Source organism: Cornus florida, unplaced genomic scaffold (genome assembly GCF_030987335.1).
Source record: "Cornus florida cultivar Cherokee Brave unplaced genomic scaffold, ASM3098733v1 CherokeeBrave_3.0.0_Hap2_Chr03, whole genome shotgun sequence".
Taxonomy (NCBI): Eukaryota; Viridiplantae; Streptophyta; class Magnoliopsida; order Cornales; family Cornaceae; genus Cornus; species Cornus florida.
Genome location: NW_026775573.1, coordinates 296,484 through 324,274, shown reverse-complemented (window position 1 = coordinate 324,274; position 27,791 = coordinate 296,484). Strand labels below are relative to the sequence as shown.

General features: G+C 37.5%; 2 protein-coding genes across 2 annotated transcripts; both read left to right on the top strand.

Moving 5' to 3' along the window:
• The first annotated feature begins 20,188 nt into the window (after window positions 1-20,188).
• LOC132298874 (uncharacterized) lies at window positions 20,189-22,111 on the top strand. Its single transcript, XM_059795211.1, has 4 exons — window positions 20,189-20,602; window positions 20,802-21,065; window positions 21,330-21,489; window positions 21,734-22,111. The coding sequence occupies exons 1-4, from the start codon at window positions 20,333-20,335 to the stop codon at window positions 21,910-21,912; spliced, it is 873 nt and encodes a 290-aa protein (XP_059651194.1). The 5' UTR covers window positions 20,189-20,332; the 3' UTR covers window positions 21,913-22,111.
• A 3,575-nt stretch (window positions 22,112-25,686) lies between these two features.
• Window positions 25,687-27,396, top strand: LOC132298873 (vegetative cell wall protein gp1-like). Its single transcript, XM_059795210.1, has one exon. It carries the CDS (start codon window positions 25,779-25,781, stop codon window positions 27,054-27,056), a length of 1,278 nt encoding a protein of 425 aa, XP_059651193.1. The 5' UTR covers window positions 25,687-25,778; the 3' UTR covers window positions 27,057-27,396.
• Window positions 27,397-27,791: the final 395 nt, after the last annotated feature.

Genomic DNA, 27,791 nt, shown 5'->3' with positions numbered 1-27,791 from the left:
AAGCTTTTGATGAGCTGAAGACTAAGTTGAATTTTGCACCGGTTTTGTCTACCCCACAGAGCGGGATAGAGTATCTGGTCTACACGGATGCTTCGTTGCAGGGTCTTAGATATGTTTTGATGTAGGAGGAGCGACCGATTTCGTATGGATCTCGGAAACTTAAGCCTCATGAGCTTAATTATCCAACGCATGATTTGGAGTTGGCAACTGTGGTCTTTGCCTTATGTATTTGGAGGCATTATCTGTTGGGTGAGTCTTTCAACTTATTTAGCGACCATAAGAGTCTGCAGTATTTGTTTACTCAGCGGAAGCTAAATATGAGACAGCGCAGGTGGTTGGAATTCATGAAAGATTATTACTTCTCTATACAGTATCATCCAGGGAAAGCGAATGTAGTGGCAGATGTACTCAGTCGTCGACCTGTTGGTAGTCTTTCTGCTCTGTTCGCTACTGAGTGGAATGCTTTGAGGACAGTGGATGAGTTGTCGGATGTTTTCATGGCTTGTATGGTAGTTACACCTTCTATCATTTACAAGGTTTTGAAGGCACAACTCACAGATCAGCAGTGCATTGACAAGGTTGCAGAGATAGCTTCTGGAGAGGTTCCATTCTATTATGTTGGGGCTGATGGGGGTTTGAGGTACAAGGGACGGTTAGTGGTACCTTCTGCTGATGATTTGAGGAAGGATGTGATGACTGAGACTCACCACACTTAGTTTTCTATTCATCCAGGAGACGACAAGTTGTATCAGGATATGAAGCGGTAGTTTTAGTGGGCAGGTATGAAGAGGGATATTGCTCTTTTTGTCTCATGATGTAATACTTGCCAGGAGCTCTACAGCCAGTACTGATACCGGAGTGGAAATGGGAGAGTATTTCTATGGATTTTGTAGAGGGATTGCCAAACTCTTTCAAGGATCATAACTCTATTTGGGTTATCGTAGACAGACTGACGAAATCAGCTCACTTCTTACCTATTCGCACTGACTTCACTTCGGAACAGTTGGCGAGACTTTACATTTCAGAGATTATAAAGTTACATGGCATTCTATTGTCTATTATATCGAACAGGGATTCGAGCTTTGTGTCAGGATTTTGGAAGAGTTTTCAGTAGGCCTTGGGTACAGAGTTGCACCTTAGTACTGCTTATCATCCTCAGACTGATGAATAGACTGAGCGGGTGAATCAGATTATGGAGGATATGTTTCGGTTGTGAGTTCTTGATTTCAAGGGCCACTGGGAGGATTACTTACCGCTTTTAGAGTTTGCTTATAACAATATTTCCAGAAGAGTATTAGGAAGACACCATTTGAGGCGTTATACGGCCGACCGTGTTGATCGCTTGTTTGTTGGATGGAGGTTGGCGAGAGCCGATTCTTGCATCCTGAGTTCATCAAGGATACTTCTGAAAAGATAGCTCTTATTAAGGATCGCATGCGTACTGCTCAGAGTAGGCAGAAGAGTTATGTTGATCAGCGTACTCGTGCTTTGGAGTTTAAGGTTGGAGATTAGGTTCTACTCAAAGTGTCACCTATGAAAGGTGTCATGCGCTTTGGGAAGAAAGGAAAGTTGTCACCGCGGTTTGTCGGTCCATTCATGATTACGGATCGTGTTGGAGCTGTTGCTTATCGGTTGGTACTTCCGGATAATTTGGATCGCGTACACAATGTATTCCATGTTTCCATTTTACGAAAATTTCTGCGAAATGAGGATCGGTATCAACATATCGATGTTGGGGAGATTAAGTTCCAGGCGGATGCAACTTATTTAGAGCCACCGTGCCATATTGTCGAATGACGGGATCAAATCCTTCGTAACAAGGTTATTCCATTAGTTCGTATTCAGTGAAGTCATCACAATGAGGCTAAGTCCACTTGGGAACGGGAGGATGTTATTCGTTCGTAATTTCCTGAAATATTGGAAGAAGGTAAAAGCGAATTTCGAGGACGGAATTCCTTTTGTTAGGGGGGAAGAATGTAATACCCCTACTTTTAAAAGGATATTTCTGGTATTTAATTTTTGATTCATTTAATTTTTGATTTGATTGTTTTTATTTGATTAATTGTTTAATTATTTTATTGTGTTGTTTAAATATTATTTGTTTAATTGGTTTTAATTAATTATTTAAATTAAATTAAGTGCTGAAGTTATGTAACGTGGATTAATTACCTGTTTAATTTTTAATACTGATTTAATTGTTTATTTTAATTAATGTACTGTATTTTCTTTATGGTAACTTAGGGTTACAGTTATAAGAGCCGCCGTAGGTTAGAACTGATAGTTTCATGGGCCGGTTAGAATTGGAATTAGGGCTTAGCCTCTTATTGTACATAGATTAGGGTTAGTGTTAATTTGCACCTATAAATATATGTAATACGGTGGTTTAGGGTTTTAGAAAATACACAAAGTTCTTCTCATGTACCTAAGAAACAGAGAGAAAATACAGAGTGCAATAGAGAGGAATTTTAGGAAAAACAGAGAGTAACCCTTGAGAATTTAATAGAGAGGTTCAAGGAGAAAGGAACGGGGTTGCTTCTGGGTTTAACCAAGAGTAGCAGAGGTGTGGAACGACAGTTTAGAAGGTGGTCGGAAAACCTCAGAGACGGTGGTTTAGAGCTTCAAATCTGAAATTCAAAGGCAAGTCTCTATTCTATTCTTTTTCTTTAATTCGTATTCTGTGCATGCCTAGTTAGACTCCATGGATTAAAAATGGATTAAACAAACATAATAACATGTCTTTTATGCATATATGAAGTTTACTTGATTTCGTTGAATTAACTGGTTTGCATGAATTTGTGACGCTCTGTTATTTGTTCCTTCTGTGGTTTACGATTGAGCGTTGCTTTAATTGAGATTAGTAATACAATTGGAGGCCTTGTAATTCATCTAGGATTGAGTTTGAACTCTAGAACAAGTGCTTAGAACAATATTTAATTGTACTAAATAAATCTATTTTAAATCTATCGTGACTTGCTTAAAAACTGCTAACAGAGGTTCTGTAATCGTGGCTTTAAAACTGGTGAATATATACATCTTAGGATTGGAGTTCAGTGGTTTAAATTTATCTAAGACTAAGATTGAACCTAGATTTAGAATTAGAACACATTATAAAAGTTCTGGAAATCACTAGGGATGGAGAAGACGATGCAGGAACAGATTACGGCATCTAAGGAAAGAAGAACAGGCTCCAAAGGAAAAGGAGCCGCCTCTTCCTAACCTTAGGGCCGGCTCCCTAAGGTGTGGAGCCGGCTCTACCTTACTAGGAGCTGGTTCCTAAGGTATTGGAGCCGGCTCTTGTTGAAGAAGAGCAGGCTCCTCATTTTGGAAGAGCCTGCTCTCACCTGAAATCATACGGTTGGGTTATTTGGGGGCTGTTTAGGCTGTACAGTGTTTACTAAAGCTGTTTAAAGGCTACTACATGGTGTAATTAAATTTTAGGGAATTATATAAATATTGGAAACATTTATTACAATAATGGATTAAGGAAAGGATTAACGAATAGCTTAAGGAAAAATCTATACGTTACACTGTTTTGCTAAGAAATTTAAGTACCGGAACTTAGCAAATCTTTGGTATATGAATTAATTATATTTAATCATATTTTCACCATGTTATAAACATAGGGGATTATCTGTAAATTCAACTATGATTGGCTTGAAATAAATTGGTACTTAATGGCTGTTAATTGTATCAGTTTACGAACTATATGGAGAATTTAAATGCTACTACTTATTTTAGCTGTATAAATTGTTGCAGCATGATATTTTGGTTCTGAATTGATTACCTAATATTGTTAGATATGTATGAATTTATATTAATGTATATTTTGGAGGATGGTTGTTGCTTACATAGTGTTCATTTTGTAACTATGTTATGTGAAGGATTGTATGTACCGGTATGGGATGGTGACATACTAGGTATGGACTAGTTAAAACACTAAGTTCTACCTAATTTGGATTAAGGTATGGATTAACCATAAAGGTTAAGTCCATTTCCTACTTGTGTCATGTCAATAAAATAATTGAATGACCTACTATGGTTTCAGGATGGAGTGTTATACATATATCAAATCACTATACAGATGGTTGATATCTTATATTAAGAGTTCGGACTTTATATATTTAGTATATGATGCCATGGTATGAGCTTGAGTCTCAGGACCATGGTTAGGGCGCGTATATCGCCTAAGATGGATAACTGGACATAGGTGTTGTTCCCTGGTAGGTCTAGGTACTCATGACCACGTTATGTGCGATTTGCATGGTATCTCTACTCAGGCTGAGACAGACCTATTGGACTAGCGAGCGTCCTATTAGTGTGTACTATATATACATATATGGATTACTCTAGATATTGTTGAGTCTTTCTAGGATGTATCTGCGTATCGAATTACTGTTTGGATCGTAGTAGGACGTGACTTGTATGTGGACCTGACCCACTCTTTTATTTTTCAGGTGCTCTTCAGTTCCAAGGTTAGAGCTTGGTCGTGCAAAGCAGATACAGACTTCTATTCCATCGACTACGTAGGACTACTTACTTTTTAGCTTTGGATCTTATTTCAGTATTTTCATTTACAGTTGGGATTTTTATTAGGGGTCCACTAGATGGATTCCCGAGTTGTTAAACTTATGGAGTTTTGGATTATCAGATTTGAATAATTTTATTTTAAGGATTTTCAATTAGCATTCGTTCAGTTTATCATTTTATTTCTTATTTCATCTTGTATTCTGTGTTCGGTTACATATTAATTGTTAGATATTTCCCTCGGGTTTGGGCTTGGGCCTGATCAACCCGTATCTCGGATCTGAGGGGTATCCCAGTTTTGGAGTTGGAAGATTTAAATTGCTTAATCTTTTTTGTTAGCAATTTTCTGTTAATGATAATATAATTGAAGCTTATATCGCAACATACTATGATCATGTGTTTCAATTATGCTCTTTAGGGATGAGTTGATGTTTAATGGTATTATGATTTAAATTTATCAATTTACCGGATCTTGTGGAGCAGTATGAACTAAGCATGTTTATGTATACAATTTTACTATACTTATTAGAGATTAATTGATGCTTACATTATTATTTTTAGTATCAATTGTTGGATGTATGGATTAGTTGTTATATACGTTTAGTGTCTGTATTATCAACTGCTGGATGGTTAAATGGTATGCACCGATATAGGACGATGGTATACTGGGGACGGTTTGGTTTCAAAATACTAAAACCTACCTATTCTGGAATAGGGTATGGATTAATTACATAAATTAAGTCCTACTTATGTTTGTGTCAGTTCACTAAATAGTTGAATGATACTTGGTTTCAGATAGATTTTAAATATATTGTTATGATACCACGATATGAGCATGAGTCTCAGAGTCGTTGGTTAGGAAGCATATATGCATGGGGATACATAACTGGCTATGATGGTTTGATGTGTACCCTGCTAGGTCTAGGTACTTGTGCCCACTTCAGGTGCGTTTTGCATGATGCCTACTAGTCAGGTTGAGATGGGCCTGTAATTTAGTAAGAGTCCTGTAGTGTGAATATATATATATATATATATATATATATATATATATATCTACAGACTATGTAGTTATTGCTGAATTGTTCAGGATGTACATGCGTATCGGGTCTCTGCTTGGATTGTAGTAGGATAGAACTTGTTCGTAGACCTGACCCACTTCTATTTTTCAGGTGTTCAACAATTCCAGTCGTAGGCTTGATCGTACTGAGCAGAGACTATCACTCACTCTTCGGACGATGTAGTGCTTCTCTCCATGGTTTACTTTGGATGTTCTTTTAGTAGTTTCATTTCAGTTTGGATTTTTATTAGGGGTCCACTAGAGATGGATTCCCGACTTATTTAATTATTGGATGTTTTATGGAGGATTTGATTTTTGGATTTTAATTTTATTTTATTCAAGGATTTTTGAACTTAGAATTCTTTTCAGTGTATTTATTTATTTCTTCATTAATGCTTTTGTATTCTGTGTTTGTTAAATATTAACTATTTGATATTTCCCTCGGGCTTGGGCTTAGGCCTGATCAACCCATGTCTCGGATTCGAGGGGTATCACAAATAGAGACCACATAATGCATTAAATATACCATTGATTGACTGATAGAACCTACCCCCCTCCCTCTTTCCTTATCTTAAGGCCTATACCAAGGGGAGGAGATATTCAGTAGTACTTGCAAGCAAGGTCCAGAAGGGTAGAAGTCACTCGGCGCATTAAATACCATCAACTTTTTGGTCACTGGAGACGAGTATTTCATTGATGTCGAGCTTGTAAGATATTGACCCCATATAATTCCACTACTACGAGCTCTTTCCATGAGTTCACCTCAATAAATTTGATATCTAGTGAGCTTCCCCCAAGGAACTCACCTTCACGAAGATTATCCCTTCTGGTAAGTTATTTTCCATGAACTCACCATCGCAAAATTGATCTTTCTCATGAGCTCCCCTTAAGGAGCTTATCTTCAAAAACTTATCATTAGGGTGAGTTATTTTCCATGAACTCACCATCGCAAAATTGATCTTTCTCATGAGTTCCCCTCGAGGAACTTATCTTCAGAAGCTTATCATTTTGGTGAGTTATTTTCCATGAACTCACTATTGCAAAATTGATCTTTCTTAGGAGCTCCCCTCAAGGAGCTCATCTTCAAAAGCTTATCATTAGGGTGAGTTATTTTCCATGAATTCACCATCGCAAAATTGATCTTTCTCAGGAGCTCCCCTCGAGGAACTCATTTTCAAAAGCTTATCATTCTGGAGCTCCCCTCAAGGAGCTCATCTTCAGAAGCTTATCATTTTGGTGAGTTATTTTCCATGAACTCACCATTGCAAAATTAATCTTTCTCAGGAGCTCCTCTCGAGGAGCTCATCTTTACAAACTTATCATTCTGGTGAGTCATTTTTCATTAACTCACTATCGTAAAACTGATCTTTTTCACGAGCTCCCTTCAAGAAGCTTATCTTCAAAACCTTATCATTCTGGTGAGTTGTTTTCCATGAACTCACAGTCGCAAAATTGATCTTTTTAATGAGCTCCCTTCAAGGAGCTCATTTTCAAAATTTTATCCTTTGGTTGTATGAGGAACATCTGGACTTGGATAAAGCGTGTAGACTTAGTACATTAACTCAAGGTGAATAACTTAAAGCTTTATGGGATCCCCTATACATACAGAGTTTTTTTGCTCGAGCTCCCTCTTCGTGACGTCGAGCAAGGGGCAACCTTTAGTATACTCATTAGGTGCTCCTTACAATGTTAAACAGGGAAACAAAGGACCTAGGGTGCCCAATGAAGGATTTGATCTTTGAAAAGCTTACCCCTCACTTCTACAACATTAACCCCGTAGTAAACTCTTTTCAAACTCGAGCTTAGTACCTTTTTGAACCCACAACATTGAATCTCGTTACCTAGGTTTTCCTTTCAGAGCCTCTACGATATGATTCCTTCAAATACATCCCACCGAGATGCCCCACATAGGGATGCCTCGTCGCATAGGTTTCCTCCAGCAAACTTCCACGAGATGTCTCATCACCTCAAGGAGCTCTTCACCTGTAGAAAAGCCTCAGGTCTCGCTCGATATCTCATCGTTAAGTTTTCTTTTGGAAACCTCCACAAGACGTCCCTTTCCGAGGTACCTTATTCTAGAGCCTTGAAACCCTCTGTGATACCCCTCGATTCTAGAGCCACGGGTAATCAAGTCCGAGCATAGAATACAAGGAATATCAAACAATTAATATTTAAACAACCATTTGAATACAAAAAGAATAATAAATAAATAATAAGCTGAAGGGAACTAAATAATAAATCCTCACTTAATAATCCTTAAATAAATAATAATTAAAAATCCCATAATAAAATCCTCCAATCCTCTAATACCAGTAATTATTTAAATTACAACTCGAAAATCCTTACTGTGAATCCTTAATAATTTCCTAACTGAAATAACTGAACTGAAATAAATCCAATAACTAAAACATGAAGAAGAGTCTTACGTAGAGTCAGAATAGTGAATGACTGTCTCTGCTCGGCACGAACAATCTCTAAGACTGGAACTAACAAACACCTTAAAAATAATGGTGGGTCAGGCCCATAAACAAGTTCTAATCTACTACATTCCAAACAGAGACCCGATATACTTATACATCCTAGTTAATTCAACAATAACTAAATAGTCTATATATAAATATATTCACACTAAAGGAACCTAACTAGACTATAAAGTTACCTCAACCTGAATAGTAGACAACATCCAAAACGCACATATAGTGGGCATGAGTACCTAGACTTACCAGGGCACACAACTACACTATATCTAGCTACACATCTCTGGCAATATACGCACCCTAACCACTAATTCTGAGACTCAAGCTCATATCATGGCATAATTATATATATATAATCCGTCATATCCAACCATCAAAATAAACTATCCAAATATTATTTTAATAATATGTCATCCAACTATTCTGTTGATTTGACAGGAAAATATGTAGGACTTAATTTTATTTAGTTAATCAATTCCCTTACATGCCCATATCCCATAATAGTGCATTAATCCAATATAATCACATAAAGGTTTCCATATCCATATAAAGATGCAAACAACCTCAACATCTAATAATCCACACAAACATGATATAAATCATATATACATCACTTATATTTAATTGAGCAAAAATAACAATTCTAAGTATCTTGCAATTAATTTTACCTTGTAAGAATTAAAATGCATCTTAATTAATTGTTCTCCTCCACAATCTGATTAAATTCATCCAAATAATTGATTTAAATAATTTAACCCAACCCTATTTAATTAATTTAATCTTTTTAAATTCAATTTCATACTTAGCATGAGTATTTTAAATCATGCAACCCAATTCTTAATGAATTTATTTAAATTAAATAAATATTTAATACAAATCCATCAATCAAAAATAACAAATATTAATTTAATAATCCCAGCATTAATCGAATTAACATTAAAAATATTTAATGCAAAACAAATTATGTTATATACCCAACTAATTCATTCCTAAACCATTATCTTCTCTTCCTCATTCGGCGTGCACAATTCATAAAGAAACAAATTCTAACTACAACTATATTACAAATTGATGCATTCCAAAATATCTTTTTCTTTCTCGTTCGGCGTGCATAAATTATGAAAGAGCAAATTTCAATTACAATTTTACGAAATATTACAAATTGATTCATGCCACTTACTAATTTGCCTTGTTCGGTGTGCCTAACTTGTGAAGAACCACTAATTTTGACTTTACTCACATGCATACAAACTGATGCATGGGAAAATTCTTTATTTATTATTATTATTATTATTATTTTCACTATTGTATTGACTTCCTTGTTTTGTGTGCATGCTTTATGTACAAATTTTAATTTTATATTTAAACACACCACTTATTCATGCTAGCATAAGTCATTTAAAAATAAAACAAATTAAATTAAAAACTAAGGCCACCAACAGGCAGAAGAAAATAATTAAAACCCATTATTAAAAAATGAACTGAAATTTCTAAATCAATCCATGTAATTTGATCCAATTAATTTATTCAAAGAACCTATAATTAATCTAGAATGCATAAGGTATGAATCAAAGGAGAAGAGAAGAATTAAAACTTGCCTTAACGGATTTGATAAAAGCCCTAACCTCCTTCTTCCTCTTTCTCTTCTTTCTTTCTCTCTCTAAAATATATTACGTGATTTATTTTCTAACCTCTTTTACAACCCTATAGTTATATATTTATAGGCAAATAAAATAACCCTAATTGTTTTCCCAATCCAATTATAATTAAAAGAAAAAGAAAAAGAAAAAGAAAAATATAAAAGTTAATCTAAATAAAATATAAAAAGGTAACTAATTAAATAGTATATATATATAATCTATCTATATCCTCTATTATAGAAATACATATATATACACATCAGATTATTTAATGTTATAAATAATATTAATTAATAAATTTCATTCCTTATATATATACACAAACACACCATATACAATTATTCATGGGTAACTATCTGTACCCATTTAACCTCCCATCTAAGTAGTCCATGGGACCAATTTGTTGGTCCACTACTACTATCTATATCCAATTCCTTTAAAAATAAAAAATAAAAATAAAATAATTAAATTCCTAAACAACACATCATCACACACAATTTAATTTAAACAAATAAATCGAATACACATAATTTTAGCACACAATTTAATTTAAACACATAATTCAATTAACACATAAATAATTAAATCAATTAAACAAGTAAACAATTAGCCAATAAATCAAATAAACAATTGAAATGCAATTAAAATAATACCGAGACTATTCTTTTGAAATTAGAGGTATTACACCCTTACACCCTCGAGTCCAAGTCTTAGGACACCGCTTTAAAATGAAAATGATCTTTCTACTGAGTTCCCCTCTAATAGCTCAAATTTATGAAACTGATATTTCTACGGAGCTCCCCTCTGATAGCTCACTGATCTTTCTACGGAGCTCCCCTCTGATAGCTCACATGTATGAAACCGATATTTCTACGGAGCTCCCCTCTGATAGCTCACTGATCTTTCTACGGAGCTCCCCTCTGATAGCTCACATGTATGAAACTAATCTTTCTACGGAGCTCCCCTCTGATAGCTCATGTTTATGAAACTGATCGTTCTACGGAGCTACTCTCTGATGGCTCACATTTATGAAACTGATCTTTCTACGGAGCTCCCCCCTGATAACTCACAATTATGAAACTAATCTTTCTACGGAGCTCCTCTCTGATAGCTCACTGATCTTTCTACGGAGCTCCCCTCTAGTAAATCACTGATCTTTCTACGGAGCTCCCCTCTGATAGCGCACTGATCTTTCTGAGCTCCCCTCTAATAGCTCACTGATCTTTTTACGGAGTTCCCCTCTGGTAGCTCACTGATCTTTTTACGAAGCTCCCCTCTGATAGCCCACATGTATGAAACTGATCTTTTTACGGAGCTGCCCTCTGATAGCTCACGTTTATGAAACTGATCTTTCTACTGAACTCCCCTTGGTTAACTCACATTTACAAAACTAGCTCTCCGGTGAGCTCCCTTCGATTAACCCATTCTTCATAAAGCTGACCACTCTATTTAGTTTTATTCGTTTACCTCATTTACAAAAAATTGACTTCTTTACGAACTCCTTTCAGTAAGTTCATTTCTTCACAAAGTTGAGCCCTCTAGTAAGCTCATCTTAATTAGGATAATTTCTTGAGAGCATTCCTCTTAGTCATTTCGCCTTCTGCAAGACTCCTTTCTCTAGAAAGCTTTTCTCTATGAGCTTATTTTTATAAAGTTAATTTAGAGCATTTCTTTCGATCAGCTCGCCCTTTGTAAATCTCCTCACTTTTATATGACCCCTTTTTTGTAAAACGCCTATCTCTAATGAGCTTTCCTCGATAAGCTCATTTTAATCAAATTGATTTCTCTAGAGAGCTTATTTCCGTTAGCCCCATTGTTAACCCATCTCTTTAATGAGCTCTCATCGATGAGTTCATTTTCATACACTTGTAGGGAACTCATTTAGTTCACTCATTTCTTTAAATAATTCCCTTATCTATTTCAGTCTTTTGCTCGAGCTCTCTCCTCACAACCTCAAGCAGGGGGCAAAATGTAAATAACTGTTCTACGTCTGATGCCACCTGTCATTTTAATATTATAAATGCAAGGCCACATTTACATACTGTAAAAAGCCTGTACCGTACGCCAAAGCTGTAATACCCCTATTTTTAAAAGGATAGTCTCGGCATTTTAATTACTGTTTTATTTCATTTTTGTGTGACTATTTGTTTATTTGTTTAAGTGTTTAGTTGTTTTCATTATTTATTTGATTTAAGTGTGATTTAATTGTTTAATTATGAATTTAAATTGTATTAATTGATTTCTTCTTTTTTTTTTTTTTTTTTTGAATTGTGTATTTAATTGTTATATTGATTTTTCTTTACTTGGATTAATTTAGTAATTTAGCATTTTCCTTTTAATGTGTAAGTTGGTTTAATTAAATGTTTTAATGGGATTAAATTAGTGTAATCAATATAATGTTAAATTTGTTCTAAATTAAGTTACGGTTATAGCTTTACAGTAAAATTCACGTATATATAGCCGACGTATATATAACATAGGTTGTTTTATGGGCCGACTAGACTTTTACATTAGGGTTCTAGCTCTAATTATACAAGGATTAGGGTTTTAGTGTTTTAAGCCTATAAATATAATTATCACGTTGGTTTTGGGTTTTGAAAAAACATAAAAGTAATTCTGTAAAGAGAGGGTTGAGAGAACAAAGCACCGTAAGGGTTGTCAATGAGGAAAATAGAGAAGACCAAGGAGGGGTTGTGGTGGATTATCCCAGAGCACTAGGAGGCTTGACAGTAGGTTAGTGTTGTCGGAAACGTGGACACGACGTCGAGATTTCATAACTGAAATCACAGGCAAGTTCTTTTTTTCCTCTTTCCCGTTGGCTTGTATTCTGTGCACCTAGATAGTCTCTAGGAGATTAATTGGACATTAATTGAACCATGCACGATTATTATATGTTATATTTGATTATTTTTTATCTGTGAAATTTATTTGAAATAATTCTATCATGTATGGTTTTTATCATCTCTGTTTTAGCATAAAGAGTCACCACTGTTTTAAATCTTGTATTGCATTTTACTGTATTAAATCAAGGTTTAAATTAATACTAGATGAGATTTAAGACCTTTAAGTTCAATTTAGAGGAAGAACAGTAAGGTTGGAATGGCCAGAGACGGAGCAGTTGGGCTGGAACGGAGCGAAACGACACTGGAAGCTCACAGAGGAGGTGAGAGCCGTCTCCATGGAAGTAGGAGCCGGCTCCCACACTCACAGAGCCAGCTTCAAGGTCCTTGGAGCCGTCTCCCAAGCATAAAGAGCCTACTCCCAAAGTCATGGAGCAGGCTCTCTCCAATTTACACTTTCTAATGTTTGTTTTTACACACTGTTGCTACTGTTTGAGCGTGGGAACTGTTCTGATGGTTCTGGGTCTTCACAGAGGGATTAAGAAGTTTTTTTTGGGTGTTATTAAGACCTTAAGTTGATTAAAGTTGACCTCTAAGTCAATGGGACAAACAATATAAAATTAATAAACTTTCTATGCTGTTAACAGATGGTAGAGAAATTAATTTCTTAACTAAATTTTAGAAATTTAATGGGATCTAGTATGTTTATAAATCTTATTTCAAATGCATGATAGGGTCATTTATGTATTAGTTTTGATCTATGCATGCTCTGGATGCTAATTGTTGAAATATGAAACATTTTCTGCAATTACATGGATTAACGCTTGGATTCTAGTTGCTGAAATATTAAATACTCTTCTGCAATTATTTGGATGATGGTTTTGGACTGTAAATTGCTAAGCTACTAGTTATGTTTTGTAATTTACATGGATATGGAGGATCGTATGCACCGGTATGGGATGGTGGCATATTAAGGGTGGTTTAGCTCAAAACGCTAAGACCTAACCTACCGGATTAAAGGAATGGATTGTAAAATATTGAATTCTATTTGTATTTAAGTCAAATCAACTGGCTAAATTAAATGACTTTCTAGATTAGTTGGTTATAGTTAAGTCATATCAACTGAATAAGTTGAGTGATTAACTGGATTGTGTTTTGTATGTCACCTCAATGAATAATTGAATGACATACTCTGGTTTTGGGATGGACTTTAGATATATGGTTATAGTACCACGAGATGAGCTTGAGTCTCAGGCTCATTAGTTAGGGTGCGTATATGCAGTGGATGCGTAGTTAGCTATGGTAGGTTGAGGTATACCCTGTTAGGTCTAGGTACTCATGCCCACCTTTGGGTGCGTTTTCGCATGTTGCCTTCTATTCAGGTTGAGACCTCTATTGTAGTCCAGTAAATGTCCCTTAGTGTGGATATATATATACTTATGGACTAGATAGCTATTGTGAGGTATTTAGGGTGTATTTGCGTATCGGGTCACTGTATGGATTGTAGTTAGATTAAAACTTGTTCGTGGGCCTTACCCACTCTTTTATTCTTTTCAGGTACAGGACGGTTCCAGCTTTAAAGCTTAATCATGCTTGTCGAGGACAGTCTCTTTTTCATCTACTTATGTAGGACTTCTCTCAATGTTCTAGTTTAGTTTTATTTTCTGTTTTTCAGTTCAGTGGGGATTTTTATTTAGGGGTCCACTAGATGGATTCCCAAGTTGTACTCTTGGAGGTTTTGAAGAATTGGAATATTTTTATTTAATATTATTTGGAGGATTTATATTTCAAAGTTCTTTTTAGTTTTGTTATTTAAATTCTTAAATCTTTATATTCTATGTTCGCTTTAAAATACTTTAATTGTTTGATATTCCCTTGGGTTTGGGCCTGGGCCTGATCAACCCGTGTCTCGGATCCGAGGGGTATCACAGTTGGTATCAGAGCACTCCAGGTTTAGGTGTCTCTAGGATGTTTCGTATTAAGACTTTCGCGTAGCGTTTTCTCTTGATTAGAGCTTAAGTTCAGGATTCATTGTATTCCTTTACAGTTCGTTTAAACTCGTACTGATATCTATCTTTCTATGTTAACAGCATGGTTAACACTAGAAGATGACAGATGAACAGTCGACAGAAGAGTGGTACGTAAGCAACAGGAACGCCTGCGGCGTCAGCTAATGGAGGAAGAACAGCATTTGCCAGAGTTTCAGGATGATGGTCAGTTTCATGAAGAGCAGGAGGAAGTTCAGCAAGCTCAGGATTTCGTCAGAGATCCAGAGTATCATCCTCACATCAATGACCTCATTGTTCGGGCTATAGAAGCAGGGGTAACGGCTGTACTTCGGAATCAACCTCAGGTACAGCTGGCATCGATACCAGTATCGGTTGTTCAGACTGATACTTGGGAGAAGGTTTGGAGTTCTTTCACAAAGGGGGGCCCACCTGAGTTCATAGGCTCCACCGATGCGAGAGCAGCTCATCAGTGGAAGAAGGATATTGAGCGACATCTTCGTCTGGTTCAGTGCACGGAGGTTTAAAAGCAGATGCTTACTACATTCAAGCTAGTTAGGGATGCACTACAGTGGTGGGAGTCAGTTACCACTATAGAGGAGCGGATGTCATTAACTTATGATCAGTTCAGTACTTACTTTGATGAGAAGTATTTCCCTTATGTAGTCAGGGCAACCATGAAGACTGAGTTTCTTAATCTGTAGCAGAGGAACATGACAGTGGCAAAGTATAAGCAGCAGTTCACGCGCTTATCTCTTTTTGCACCGGAGGAGGTGGATACAGAGGAGAAGAAGCGCAACAGTTTCGTTGAGGGACTGATGTGGTCTATCAAGAGAGCTATTACAGGTTATCCAGCCTATACTACCTACGCTCAGGTGGTAGACGCTATTCTATAACAGTATCAGTTGACCGTGGACTTCAGATAGGCCAAGGGTGAGAAGCGAGGTGACAAAGACTCTGCTAATCAGTCAGCTGAGAAAGGAAATGGCAACGGACACCGACAGAATGACAAAGGCAAATTCCAGGGACAGCAGCCTTGGAAGAAGCACAAGGGTGGTTCAGATGCTCATAGGGATGGGGTACCTATTCAGCGACAGCAAAATGGAGGACCACAGGTAAGACAGGGTCAGTCACCAGCTAACCGGCAGAGGAGGCCATTTGGTACTTTCCAGGATAGTTGCTACACTTGTGAAGAGTAGGGTCACACTTCCAGGCAGTGTCCTAAAGCAGGACAGGGACGGGGACAACATGTGCAGCAGGGACAGAGGGCACTGATACCTTTACCAGCTCCACAGGTTCCACGGATTTAGGGATAAACATATCCAGCTTTATCGGCACCGCCACAGCCTCAGGGACAGGCACCGCAGCAGCTACATTATGGCAGGGTGTACAACCCCATACCACAGGATGTTCACGCACCTCAGGCTGTTGAGGGTAAGTTTCCTATTCATGGTTCATTGGGACGTGTTTTATTTGATACGGGTGCTACACACTCGTTTGTATCTCAGTTTTTTGTTACTTTATCTGGGATGATGACACGGGTATGCAGTAGACCTCAGGGTATTTCTATATATTTGGGCGATATAACTATTTTACCTGAGAGTGATGGGCCTGTGACATTAGATATTGGTAGACTCAGATTTCTAGCTAATCTATTTATCCTAGACATGCACACTTATGATGTGATACTTGGGATGAATTGGTTGTCTCACTACCATGCCCAAATTAGTTGTTTTGATAGGTCTATTGTGTTCACCATACCTGGTCAGGATATGTACGTCGTCGCTATGCCACGTTCTAATGGGGGTAGTAACACTTATTTGTTCCATGTGGAGGAGGAAACGGAGGAGGAGGTTACTGTGTCATTGGATTGCATACCAATTGCACAGGACTTTTCAGATGTTTTTCAGGAGATTCCAGGGTTGCCACCTAATCGAGAGATCGATTTTGTGATTAACTTAGCTCCAGACACTACGCCTATTGATAGAGCACCATACAGGATGACACCAGTGGAGATGAAAGAGCCGAGGGATCAGATTCAGCAATTACTCAGCTAGGGTTTTATTCGCAAGAGTACTTCAACTTGGGGAGCACCGGTTCTGTTTGTAAAGAAGAAATATGGTTCGCTTCACCTGTGTTTGATATTCCCTCAGGTTTGGGCCTAGGCCTAATCAACCCATATCTCGGATCCGAAGGGTATCACAAGAGCTCTATCTATTTGGCCTCACGAGAGGGGCCCCGCTCCAGTCGGATGGGCTTCTTTCTATGCGCCTACACTATTTAGAAGAAGGGGTTGCTACCCTTCACTCTCCTACTGTCATGGAAGTACCCCGTTCCAGTTAGATGGGTATCGTCATGCACCATCTTTGAGGCCTCCTTATATCTGGATCATCTATGCTATTCATCCTGAGCTCCCCCTGTACAGGAGCTCGGGAGCTTTAAACTTAATTGTTCGCGTCGAGCCCCCCCTGCATAGAAGCTCGGGAGCTTATACGATGTGTGGAAGCTCGGGACCAAAGAAGGCAAGTCCCAAGTAATTCCCCTATCTCCTCCTACTTTGCGGGAATCTGATAATCAGTGGTTAGGTGGCTGGGTTCCAAGGTTTCACCTCACCTTGAGGTCTACACAAGGGGGAGAGAATGTTTAATACCCAATATCTGAGCTCTAGCAATACAGACCACATAATGCATTAAATATACCATTGATTGACTGATATGACCTACCCCCCCTCCCTCTTTCCTTATCCTAAGGCCTATACCAAGGGGAGGAGATGCTCAGTAGTACTTGCAAGTAAGGTCCGGAAGGGTAGAAGTCGTTCGGCGCATTAAATGCACTGAAATGACTTGCGGCACAGAATCATCATTACGTCACATGAACCAAGGCGCATGTTGCCTCGGGCTGCCCTCCTGATGTTCCATCAGTCAGGAGGAAGTCCCTCTGGCCCACTGGTCAAAGGGAGGTTTCTCCCTCCGCGACCAATGGTCAAGGGGAGGTTACCCCCCTCCCCCGGCGTATGTGTACGCGCGCAACTAGGGGGCATTATCCAGAATAAAGTAGTATAAATAGGACTAAACTCTCATCAATTAACAGGTGGAAATACATACACACCACCTCAACCATAACCATAGAGAATGGTCTTCCAGGACTCGAGCTACCCTGGGTGTTAAACAAATTTGTCTTCTTTCTCTTAATTTTTTCTACGGAGAGTCCCTTGTGCTAGCTTGAAGCTCCACTCAGCCTTTGATCTCAACATCCCCGACAAATGTGGAATGATCTCCTCACATCATCAAAAACTACCATAAACAATTTGTTTATACTTTGGACTTTTTACAAGAATTTATCTTAAATTTGTTAAAGACTGATTTTAAAAAAGAAAGGGATAATTTCACTGACACTCCCTGAAGTTTGGCCAAATATCAGTCTAAAACATCTTTCGAAAATAACTATCACTCACATTACAACCGTTTGCTCTATTTTTCACTCACACCACAAAAGTTAATTTACAGGTATGTCAGACAACTTTTTACATGTAAAAAGACATTCTTACCCTTTGACTTTGGTTTGACCCTTCGACTTTGGCCTACCCTCATTTTTGTAATTTATTTTTTTCCAAAATATCAGTATTAAAAGACAATATGGCCCTTAAAAGATACTCCTACACACACACACACACACACACACACACACATATACTTCTATACACACACACACACACACACACATAAGCACAACACCACCACTGACACTGGCGAGGATGTTAACATAAGAGATAGTGGTGGCGACAGCCGAATCGTGGTGGCTGAGCACCAAACCACCCTCTCCGACCTCACCAACCATCTTTCCAATACCTTTCTCAGCGGCCAATTTGGCCGCAGCAGGCCAAAAGTCGTCTCGCCTCCGTCTCTTTCTGTTCCCGTCGAAACCAGAATCAGCCTCTGCAATTGGGTCAATATATATATATATATATATTATATTTATATATCGTCACCTCCCTCACCCTTTACCTCCCAGACCGGTCTCTCCTACCACCACCATCACCGTTCCTCTCTCTCCCTACCACCACCACCACAACCACCAATTCTATATCCCAACCACAAAATAAAAACAGGAAGATGCCATCACATAACTAATACAACTACAATTGAACAAACCAGAGTGCCAAAATAATGGAAACAAGGCAGCCAACAAGAAATCTCAAGACGATAACAAATTCAGAAATCTTCATAGATGACAAGACATTAAACAAATTCATACAGATAAAATGAAAAATCAATGGAAACAATAAATAAATCAACCAACGCAACAACTTTCTAGAATGATAACATAATGCAATACCTTCGGAAGATGAAAACTTTACACCTACGGTCAAATCTTCAGTAAAATGCAAATTTGAAAGAATTATACTGAAATTAAAACCCCTAAGATTCTTAGATATTTGCAAAACTATTTAAAAACAGAAAACAAAGAACAGGAACATCGAACATGCAAGAGCATTCATGCAAACACTCTACTCCGCAGAACAAATAGGGAAAAATGAACAATTTACTACCACACGAATTGGGGGAGAAAAAATAAACTCAAGGATTGCTTTCATATGACACACAATTCTGCATTCTTAAGTTCATGAATCATAACACGAATTGAGATTTTCTCTGTACGACGGCCGTTTTGTTTCTCAAATAAAGCATCATAAAGGATCACTCAAAGCCTTAATTCGAAGTCCGAACCAGTCCAATTCGTTTCAATTTCGCTTATGAATCCTAAATCTGATCTCAATTGACATTTTTTTTTCATTCGATTCATTCCATTCCAAGCGCCACCTAATTCGAATACCGAATTAGTGTGGAAAATTCTAGAAAATTTAAAGCGTTAGATACATTGATTGTGTATGGGTATGGGAAGGGTTTACAGAGAAACCTCCAAGCCCTCATAGTTTTCATCACCTCCGGCACTACAGGTGACGACATCAGTCATCGAAACTATGAATGGTTCGTATGATTTCGACATCACAACCACCAGACCCATAACCACCACTGTTCTCGCTGCACAACCACCACTCACCCCACAACCATTGCCGCACTGATCATCTCTCTGTAATTGGGTTGACATCGTCGGAGAGCTGATGAAGTATGGATTTTATTTGTGCCTATATAATTGTCAGGGCTATAATTGTCTTTAACTAATCTGATATTTTAAAATAAATGTTATTAAAATAATAGGGACAAAGTTGTTTTTTTCTATACTTTTAACTGAGGTTGTGACGGAAAAGCAGGTTGTGAAGGAAAAGCGAAAATGGACTTTACTGATAGTTATTTTCGAAAGATGTTTTAGATTGATATTTGACCAAATCATTTTATGTCAAATGAAAATATTCCAAAAAAAAAAAAAATCACGCAGAACACCGTGTGATTGACAAGGTTTGAATATTCTTTAGACCTCAATCAAAAGAGAGCAAATTTTGTAGAATGTCACAAAAAAAAATAATAATAATAAAATACAAAAACAGGTAAGCATTGTAGTTGTAGACTTGTAGTTTATACTTGGGTAGGATGGGGACAATATGATGGTTGTTTTCTCTTTCCATTGAAATTAGATTTAACTAGTGTTGTGGTGTGCTGTTCAAGTGAAAAGGTGTGGGTTGGAGGGGCCATATCTGGAAAGCAAAAGGCAAAGAGCAAACCAAATCGAACCAACCCATCCCGAAATCTCACTTCCTTATCTTTTACATACACTCTTGTGTGTGCCTGTGCCGACAGAACGAACACAAGAGAAGAGAAAAGTTAAGAGCATGGCAGCCACACTCACTCTCCTGAAATTCAGTGTTCTCCCCCCAAAACCAATCCACACCCACACCCACACCCACATCCACACCCACACTCACTCAGAAGTCCTCCCAGTTTTGTCCAACCCGACTAAACGACGACTACATGTCTCCTCCGACGAGTCTTCTTCTTCTTCATATAACCCACAAAAACTCCTAAATCAAACTATTCGCCATATGAAATCAGCTCCTCTTCCCCTTGCAGCACTCGCATTACCCTTCTTTCTAGATCCAAAGGTAAGTCTATTCTATTCTATTCTATATGTAATGTGCGGTATAACACTCACAATCCAAGTATTAATTCCTACTAATTTATATATATTTCATTGATTGATTTAAATTAATTAATAGCTGCTGCTTTTAATTGTTAATTTCTTCTTTTTTATTTATTTATATAATTTGGGTTTTAATTGAATGGTAATTATTAAATATATAGGATGCATTTGCTGTTGGTGGTGAGTTTGGAATTCTTGAAGGAAGAACATTTGCTCTTGTTCACCCCATCGTCATGGGTGGCTTGTTTGTCTACACTCTGTGGGCTGGTTATCTGGGTTGGCAATGGCGGCGAGTTCGGACCATACAGAATGAGATTAATGAGCTCAAGAAGCAAGTCAAGCCTGTTGCAGTCACCGAGCCTCCTACACCATCCCAACCTCCTACACCATCGCCACTCGATGCCAAGATTCAGCAACTCACCGAGGTAAACAATCATATATATATATATATATTCTCGTCACTAATTCTTGTGCCTTCACTGTACGTATTTTTGTTTCTTAGACTGGCAATTTTAGTTGCCATACAAGTATATATCAACGTGAAATAGTTTTACTACTCATCAACATTCAGTATATGTATATATTCAAATACTATAAATTACTACATATAACCGATTCCCCATTATAGTATATATACAATAAAGCTGAATTTTGGAGTACTATAAGAAATTGGTTCTTCCTAAATTCAGGAGAGGAAGGAGTTGATTAAAGGGTCATACAGGGACAAACACTTCAATGCAGGCTCAATACTGCTAGGATTCGGCGTGTTTGAGGCAGTTGGTGGAGGGGTCAACACCTGGTTTCGGACAGGGAAGCTATTCCCAGGGCCTCATTTATTTGCAGGAACAGGTAATAAACTATGACCTTTCCATTGGATTAGTTTCACAAAATATTAAGACTTTAAATGCTCTACTCCTATATATGTAGCCATTCCCAAGCTGCTGTTACTCAAGTTTCTTTCTTTTACTTCATTTCATTGATTTTGACTTGGGTTCAAATTATTGTGCATTTGCTATGTGGATATATATATATATATATTCTTGGCATTTAGGTTTCTGATTTCATTTTTGTTGGTTTCATTCTTGTGGAGCAGCCATAACAGTGCTATGGGCAGCAGCTGCAGCTCTTGTACCATCAATGCAGAAGGGGAGTGAAACGGCCAGAAATCTTCATATCGCATTGAATGTGTTCAATGTTTTGCTCTTCGTGTGGCAGATCCCCACCGGAATTGATATAGTTTTCAAGGTCTTTGAATTTACTCAATGGCCTTGAATCACACATTCTGCAAGTGAGTCCTCTTGTTTCTTCAATTAGGTCTATCTCATTACAAGTCATTTTCTTCTCTTTTCTCCTCTGTTACTGTTTCTAGTATATATTGTACTGTTACTATATACTTTCTATGCAATCATAACAAATAACTTCAAAGCATTGAATGTTGATAATGCTTCATTTTTTTTTTTTTTTTTTGAAAGTTCAGGACTGTGAGAAATGTCTCACATTGTCTTGAGCAATATGTACTTATGATGCAATCTTCATCTTGTAAAGAATACTTCATTTTTGTCAACTGAGTGGAGCTACCAAACTAAATTCAATCACACCATAAATTCTTATACTCCATGGTTTTAAAGTCCATTGTAAATCATTGATCCATAAATCACAATCTCTTGCGTGCTGTGTGTGCTTGATATCAGTTGGCATCGTTAAGAGGTTTAGAATATCACATTCTAGCAATGGGGTGTATTCACTTGGTTGTGCTGGCCAATGAAGTTAAGGTCTGGAAAGGTGTCATATTTCTGATAAAGATATACATCTCATACATATATAGGCTACATATCCGGTTTCAACAATTCCATTTTTATGCATAAATGTCATTTCTCATGAAAACACTAACAAGCTTAAGTCTGTGACATCCAACAATTTCGCTTTTCAAGCGTCCAAGGAAATCCGAGAGATACATTTCACAATTCCTACTTGGAAACAAATACACATCAAATTTTGCAGTAGTTATTTCAAAAAAACGTTTCCAGTGCTCCCTCTAAATTCCCTACATTTAAATTTTCTCAATTTTCTTCAGCAGTTGTCATTCTGACACCTTGTTCCAAGTTTCCTAGCTAAGACTATTTCCATGGAAAGCTGAGGAATTTCTTTCTATCATCTTCAAAATACTACTGTTAGATCACATAATAGATTAGTTACCTTCAATTGCCTAGTTCTACAAACGCAAGCTATTATTATTGTCCATATTTTAGATAACAGACAAGAATTCGAGATTCTTGTTAACAGAAGCCCTTTCCATTGATATGTGATGTTGACTTTCATTCTTCTTTTCTTTTTCCTTTTTTCCAGTTGTGAAATATAGATTTCACATATCAATGAGCAAGATTGCTGAAAGTGAAAAGGCATATCCTCCTATTGTTTTGACCCAAGATGAATGTTATCCACAATAAATTTAGAATAAACATTTCCTTGATTGTTCATTCCTCTGCCCTGGTTCCAAAGCTAATTCCACTCCCAAGATTGATGAATTTATCTGAGACATCCATTACTACCATTGTTATTGTTGTTGTTACTTCTGTTGCTACTACAATTCTACTATGACAAAGAACTCAAGCTTAACTTGTGAGCTCTTTGTATAGTAATTTCGAAAGCAATTTAAATTTTAAAGGGCATATTTCGAATCCTAATCTAATCACACCATGATTATAACAAAGTGGAATATTGGAACAATTGATTTGTCACAGTAAAATTCAGAATGTTGGTGGCTATATTAGGGCATTGGCATCGTTTATGAATGAAATTTCCGTTACTCTTTCAGGAACATGTGTGCTTGTGTGTGTGTTTTGGAGAAGCCCTAGCATGGCTAGACATAGTTTACACATATGCAGGTCTCTTGCCTGCCCATAATCTGATCTTGTATTGCCTGGTATCATGCTATTAATAAACAAAGTAATTTTGATGACTAATAAGGCCTTTTTGATTATTATGCAAAGTTGAGCGCAAGAATTATAAAAATATTAAGTTGCAATGTAAAGACATTTGATATTGGATCAAGGGTTATTGTTTTACCATTTAAATAGGTTGCATGCATGATCCAACAATATAATCGTGTCAATGTTTTTAGAACATTTCACAAGTCTTGTGGAGGTTGGGAACCAAACTGATGAAGCCGAATTTATGAATGGTCACAAAGGACCAATAAATCAATTTTTTATCCACAAAGTTTAACCAAAGAGAATTCTGAAGTATCACTAATGAATAATGAACCTGTATTGTGCTCTTGGATTATATGTATTTATGATAGTAAAGAAAACCTAGCAACATATGAAACCTAAAAAGAAGTCCAAAATGACACGAACTCTAAAAATTACGAAAATAGGGAATGAAACCTAATTGCTAAAAACTAATAAAATATCAAAAAATCAGAACAATCAGAGTCTGTTTAGACCTCCGACAAAATTTTTGAAATATTCAGTAGTCTTCATGTACAATTGAAAAACCCAATTCCAAGTCCCTAAAGAATGGAATTCAGCAGAAAAATGATGCATGGCACGAGTAAAGCTTGTGAGTATTGATCATTGGCCTGATTCTGAACGGAAATGGATATCCTCAAGTTGAAACGGGTTTGTCGAAACTATCCTGAAAACATGTTTGCCCGCCCATTTGGCCTTTCGGCTGTCCAAATCGTTTCTATAGTCATTGCAATCAGTTCAATATCGCAAACCTTTGTACTGTAGGTGTGTTCAAGCTTCTCGTGTTAGGATTTCCAAACTAAAAATACTTTATTGTCAACTTAATGAAAGTCAATTCCCAATTTTTATAGTATGATCATGTGACAAATATCAGTTTATCAACTCGATAAAGAACATGATGTATCGTTACAAGTTCACACGTTACATTTTGTTTGATAGATTGTATCCATTAGAGATAAAATTGGTTGACAATTTGATCAAATTCTTCAGAATATGGGAAAACATTTCAGAATTATCGAAAAAGAAGGGTGTCATTCACATGATATAAAGTGAATGAATAATTACTGATTTTTCCAGTTATTAGTTTTAACTTCTGAGATCTATTATATACTTGGTGAATGGAGCCTTCTTCAGTGGAAGCTAAAACAGTGAGATTTATATTTGTTTCTTGGGCACACCTTGCATTGGCCCACATTTAAATTCTTTTCTTTCCTTTTGTTAGAGTGGGTTATTACTTTTAAGAATCTAATCTTTTTCTTTTGGGGGGAGTAGATACATTGTGATTTAAGAAAGGGATAGAGGATTCAAGAGGCATGGGTCCATCTGCCTATTTGAATTGTACAAGAAGATTTATCTATCTGGAGCATTTCATCTTTATATTGTTTTTGTGAATTGCAATATTCTCTTTGGAAGCTGATACATTGCAGAGAAGAGGGAAGGCAGACAGCATCACATCTCAGCAAGCAAAGTCAGCGTGAAGAAACAAACAGAAATAAATCCGTGACCAGTTTCTGCGTTTCAATTCAGGAATCTAAATTAAGTGTCAAGTGTTGTAAACATAGAGAAATAGAATTGAATTATGTGCCACCATAAGCACATTTTTTTGACATAGAAGGGGCAGGCGGACACTATTTTTTTATGGTTTCAGGAATTTGTTCGTGTGTGTATGTGTAGAGAGGGAGAGATATATACAGTAAGAGAGTATTTGTGTAGAATATTTTCCTTTGCAGAATATATTTATGCGAATAATTAGTGCCTACTTTACGGAATTAGAATACAAATTTGTTGCAATAGCAAAGTGTCTTGTGCTTTAGGGGGCACAAGTTTAAATTGGTCTACTAGTGACACCGTTAAAATATTTGTTCAAGGGCCCATAGAAAAGTGCAATTCTTTAGTCTTCTTTACTCTTAGTCCCGAGTGACAATACAGCTGATAGTTGATACCAATCTTGCTCGGTGAACTTTTTTTAGCTGTAGGTGCTAGCAGAATCTGATGCCTCTCTCTCGCGTCTGTTTCATGCTTGCTTTGTTCATAGAGTCACGATAATTAACTACTACTATAAATAAGAGCATACATCACCCTTTCATTTTCGTGTTCTATGTTTGTTTTGATTACATATATAACTTAGTTTGGAAGAGTCTTTCCAAACTCATATTCTATCCATCAAATATGGCAAGCCAACAACCACCTGTTCGCCCATGGTTCCGACTAGCTGCTCGCCCTGCCCCGGCAGCAGCCCCTGCACCATCTCCAACCCCAAGTTTTCAACCTGCCCCACCCCAACCAAGGCCAGCTTTTGTTCGACCCACATTTGTCCAAACATTTAGGCCCCCAGTAGCTCAGTCTCAGCCAAATCAACCTCAGGAACCTGCTGCACCTCCTCCTTTCGGTACCGCTTCTGTCCCATCATCTCCAATTACCAAAGCTTCTGCTCCGTCATCTTCATTGACATCTTCTCCAGCGCCTGCTTCAACAATACTAGTTCTTTCAGGTGCGTCTTCCTCTTCAGTGCCTCCATCACCTAAACCAATTGTTTCAGCTCCTTCATCTTCATTACCAACTTCTCCATCAGCTCTTTCAGCTGCATCGTCTTCTTCAGTGCCACCACCATCTCCTAAAATAAAAGTAATTTCACTTCCTTCATCTTCATTACCAACTTATGCTGCCCCCAGTGCCAGAGCACTGGTAGAGCCTTCTTATCCAGCGCCAGTGGCACCACCACCTTCCCCTGTGCGTGCTGCCCCCACATCTGTCCTCATGACTGCTCGTGCTGCCTACCCAACAATATCTCCCCCAAAGGTGAAGCCTAGTACTCCGTTGTCTCCTCTAATCCTACCCCCGGCTCAAATTAAGTCTGATGTGCAACCAGAACCCCCCAAGATTCCGGCAGAAGCAGAGCAGAAAACTGTGTTGTTACAAGAAACCATTGAAAAACCTGTGGTGATGCCCAAAACCTCTTCCAATGGTGAATTCCAAAGGTATGGGGGGCGAGAAGTAAAGAAACCAGACAGTCAGACGTCCAAAGACAAAGGAGGTAAGTATAAGAAGTGGTCTTCTTCGGAATCTGAAGAGGGTGGGATGAGAATTATAACACTTGCAGGTGAAAACAAAGGTGCTATTATGGAGTTGAGCCCTTCCCAGAAGAAGTCGCATGTGATTGGGGGAAACCCTCCTCCTCATAATGTTCTTTACAAGAAAGGCAATATAGCTTTGGGCGATGATGAGAAATCAGAAGGGGGGTTGAGCAAGATGATAAATAATGAGCACAAGACATCACCACGTACACCACCACCACCACCCATGACCACCGCTTTCATGAACAGCAACGTACAGGGTGTGAATAACTCCATTCTCTTCAACTCTTCTTCCACTCACCATGATCCTGGTGTCCACCTTTCTCTCTCCAGAAAGCTCAATGGTGGCCATGGAATGCACCTCAAGGATTAACATCCATCTCGATCATCTGAGCTAGGGTATTCAATCAACCTCTGTTTTGAGTTTAATTTTAATGAAGGAAAACTACGTACTGCAGTTTTATGTAATTGGAATAAATAAATAAATAAATATATATATATATATATATATACACACACACATATGATAAAAAGGGGTATGGATTCTGATTCTGCCTTGTTGCATTCCAGCTGGCCTCATGGATTAAGGTTACTGAAGAGAAGCCACCCCTATTTATTTATTTATGTTTGATGTGATATGACCGAGTGGATTTATGTATAAATATCATGAAGTAATAAACAGTTCACGTTGCTATGCAACATTATTTGAATAATAGTAGTCAGATTGCTTGTTCTCAAAAGGTCGACCGTCGATGTACATCCATACTCAATCTGTGTAATGTGGTGAATGTGATTGATTGTTAAAAAGTGTTTGCAAATTATCCATCATTTAGTTTTTACAATATAAAGGGAATTATTTATTTTTGTGAATTATCTAGGTCATGTCAAAAGTGGAATGGTTTAATATCAAAACTCATGCATCTTAAGATGCTGTGTCATTAATTAAGAATGGTTCCTTTGTCCATTTACATGATCTAATTAATACCATTATAAATTATATGGTGAATAGATAGATGTGAGTCCTCAGGGACTAAGTTGGTGGCAGGGAGATTCAGAAGGTAAGTGTTTGAGTCTCGCTTTTGAACGGTACTCCTGACTTAAATGATAC

What these genes read in the sequence shown, in the direction of transcription:
- LOC132298873 (XM_059795210.1), top strand. Translation starts at nt 25,779, where the DNA reads ATGGCAAGCCAACAACCACCTGTTCGCCCATGGTTCCGACTAGCTGCT.
- LOC132298874 (XM_059795211.1), top strand. Translation starts at nt 20,333, where the DNA reads ATGGCAGCCACACTCACTCTCCTGAAATTCAGTGTTCTCCCCCCAAAA. An exon ending in AGATTCAGCAACTCACCGAG is followed by an intron (nt 21,066 to 21,329) that starts GTAAACAATCAT and finishes TCCTAAATTCAG; the next exon opens with GAGAGGAAGGAGTTGATTAA. An exon ending in TCATTTATTTGCAGGAACAG is followed by an intron (nt 21,490 to 21,733) that starts GTAATAAACTAT and finishes CTTGTGGAGCAG; the next exon opens with CCATAACAGTGCTATGGGCA.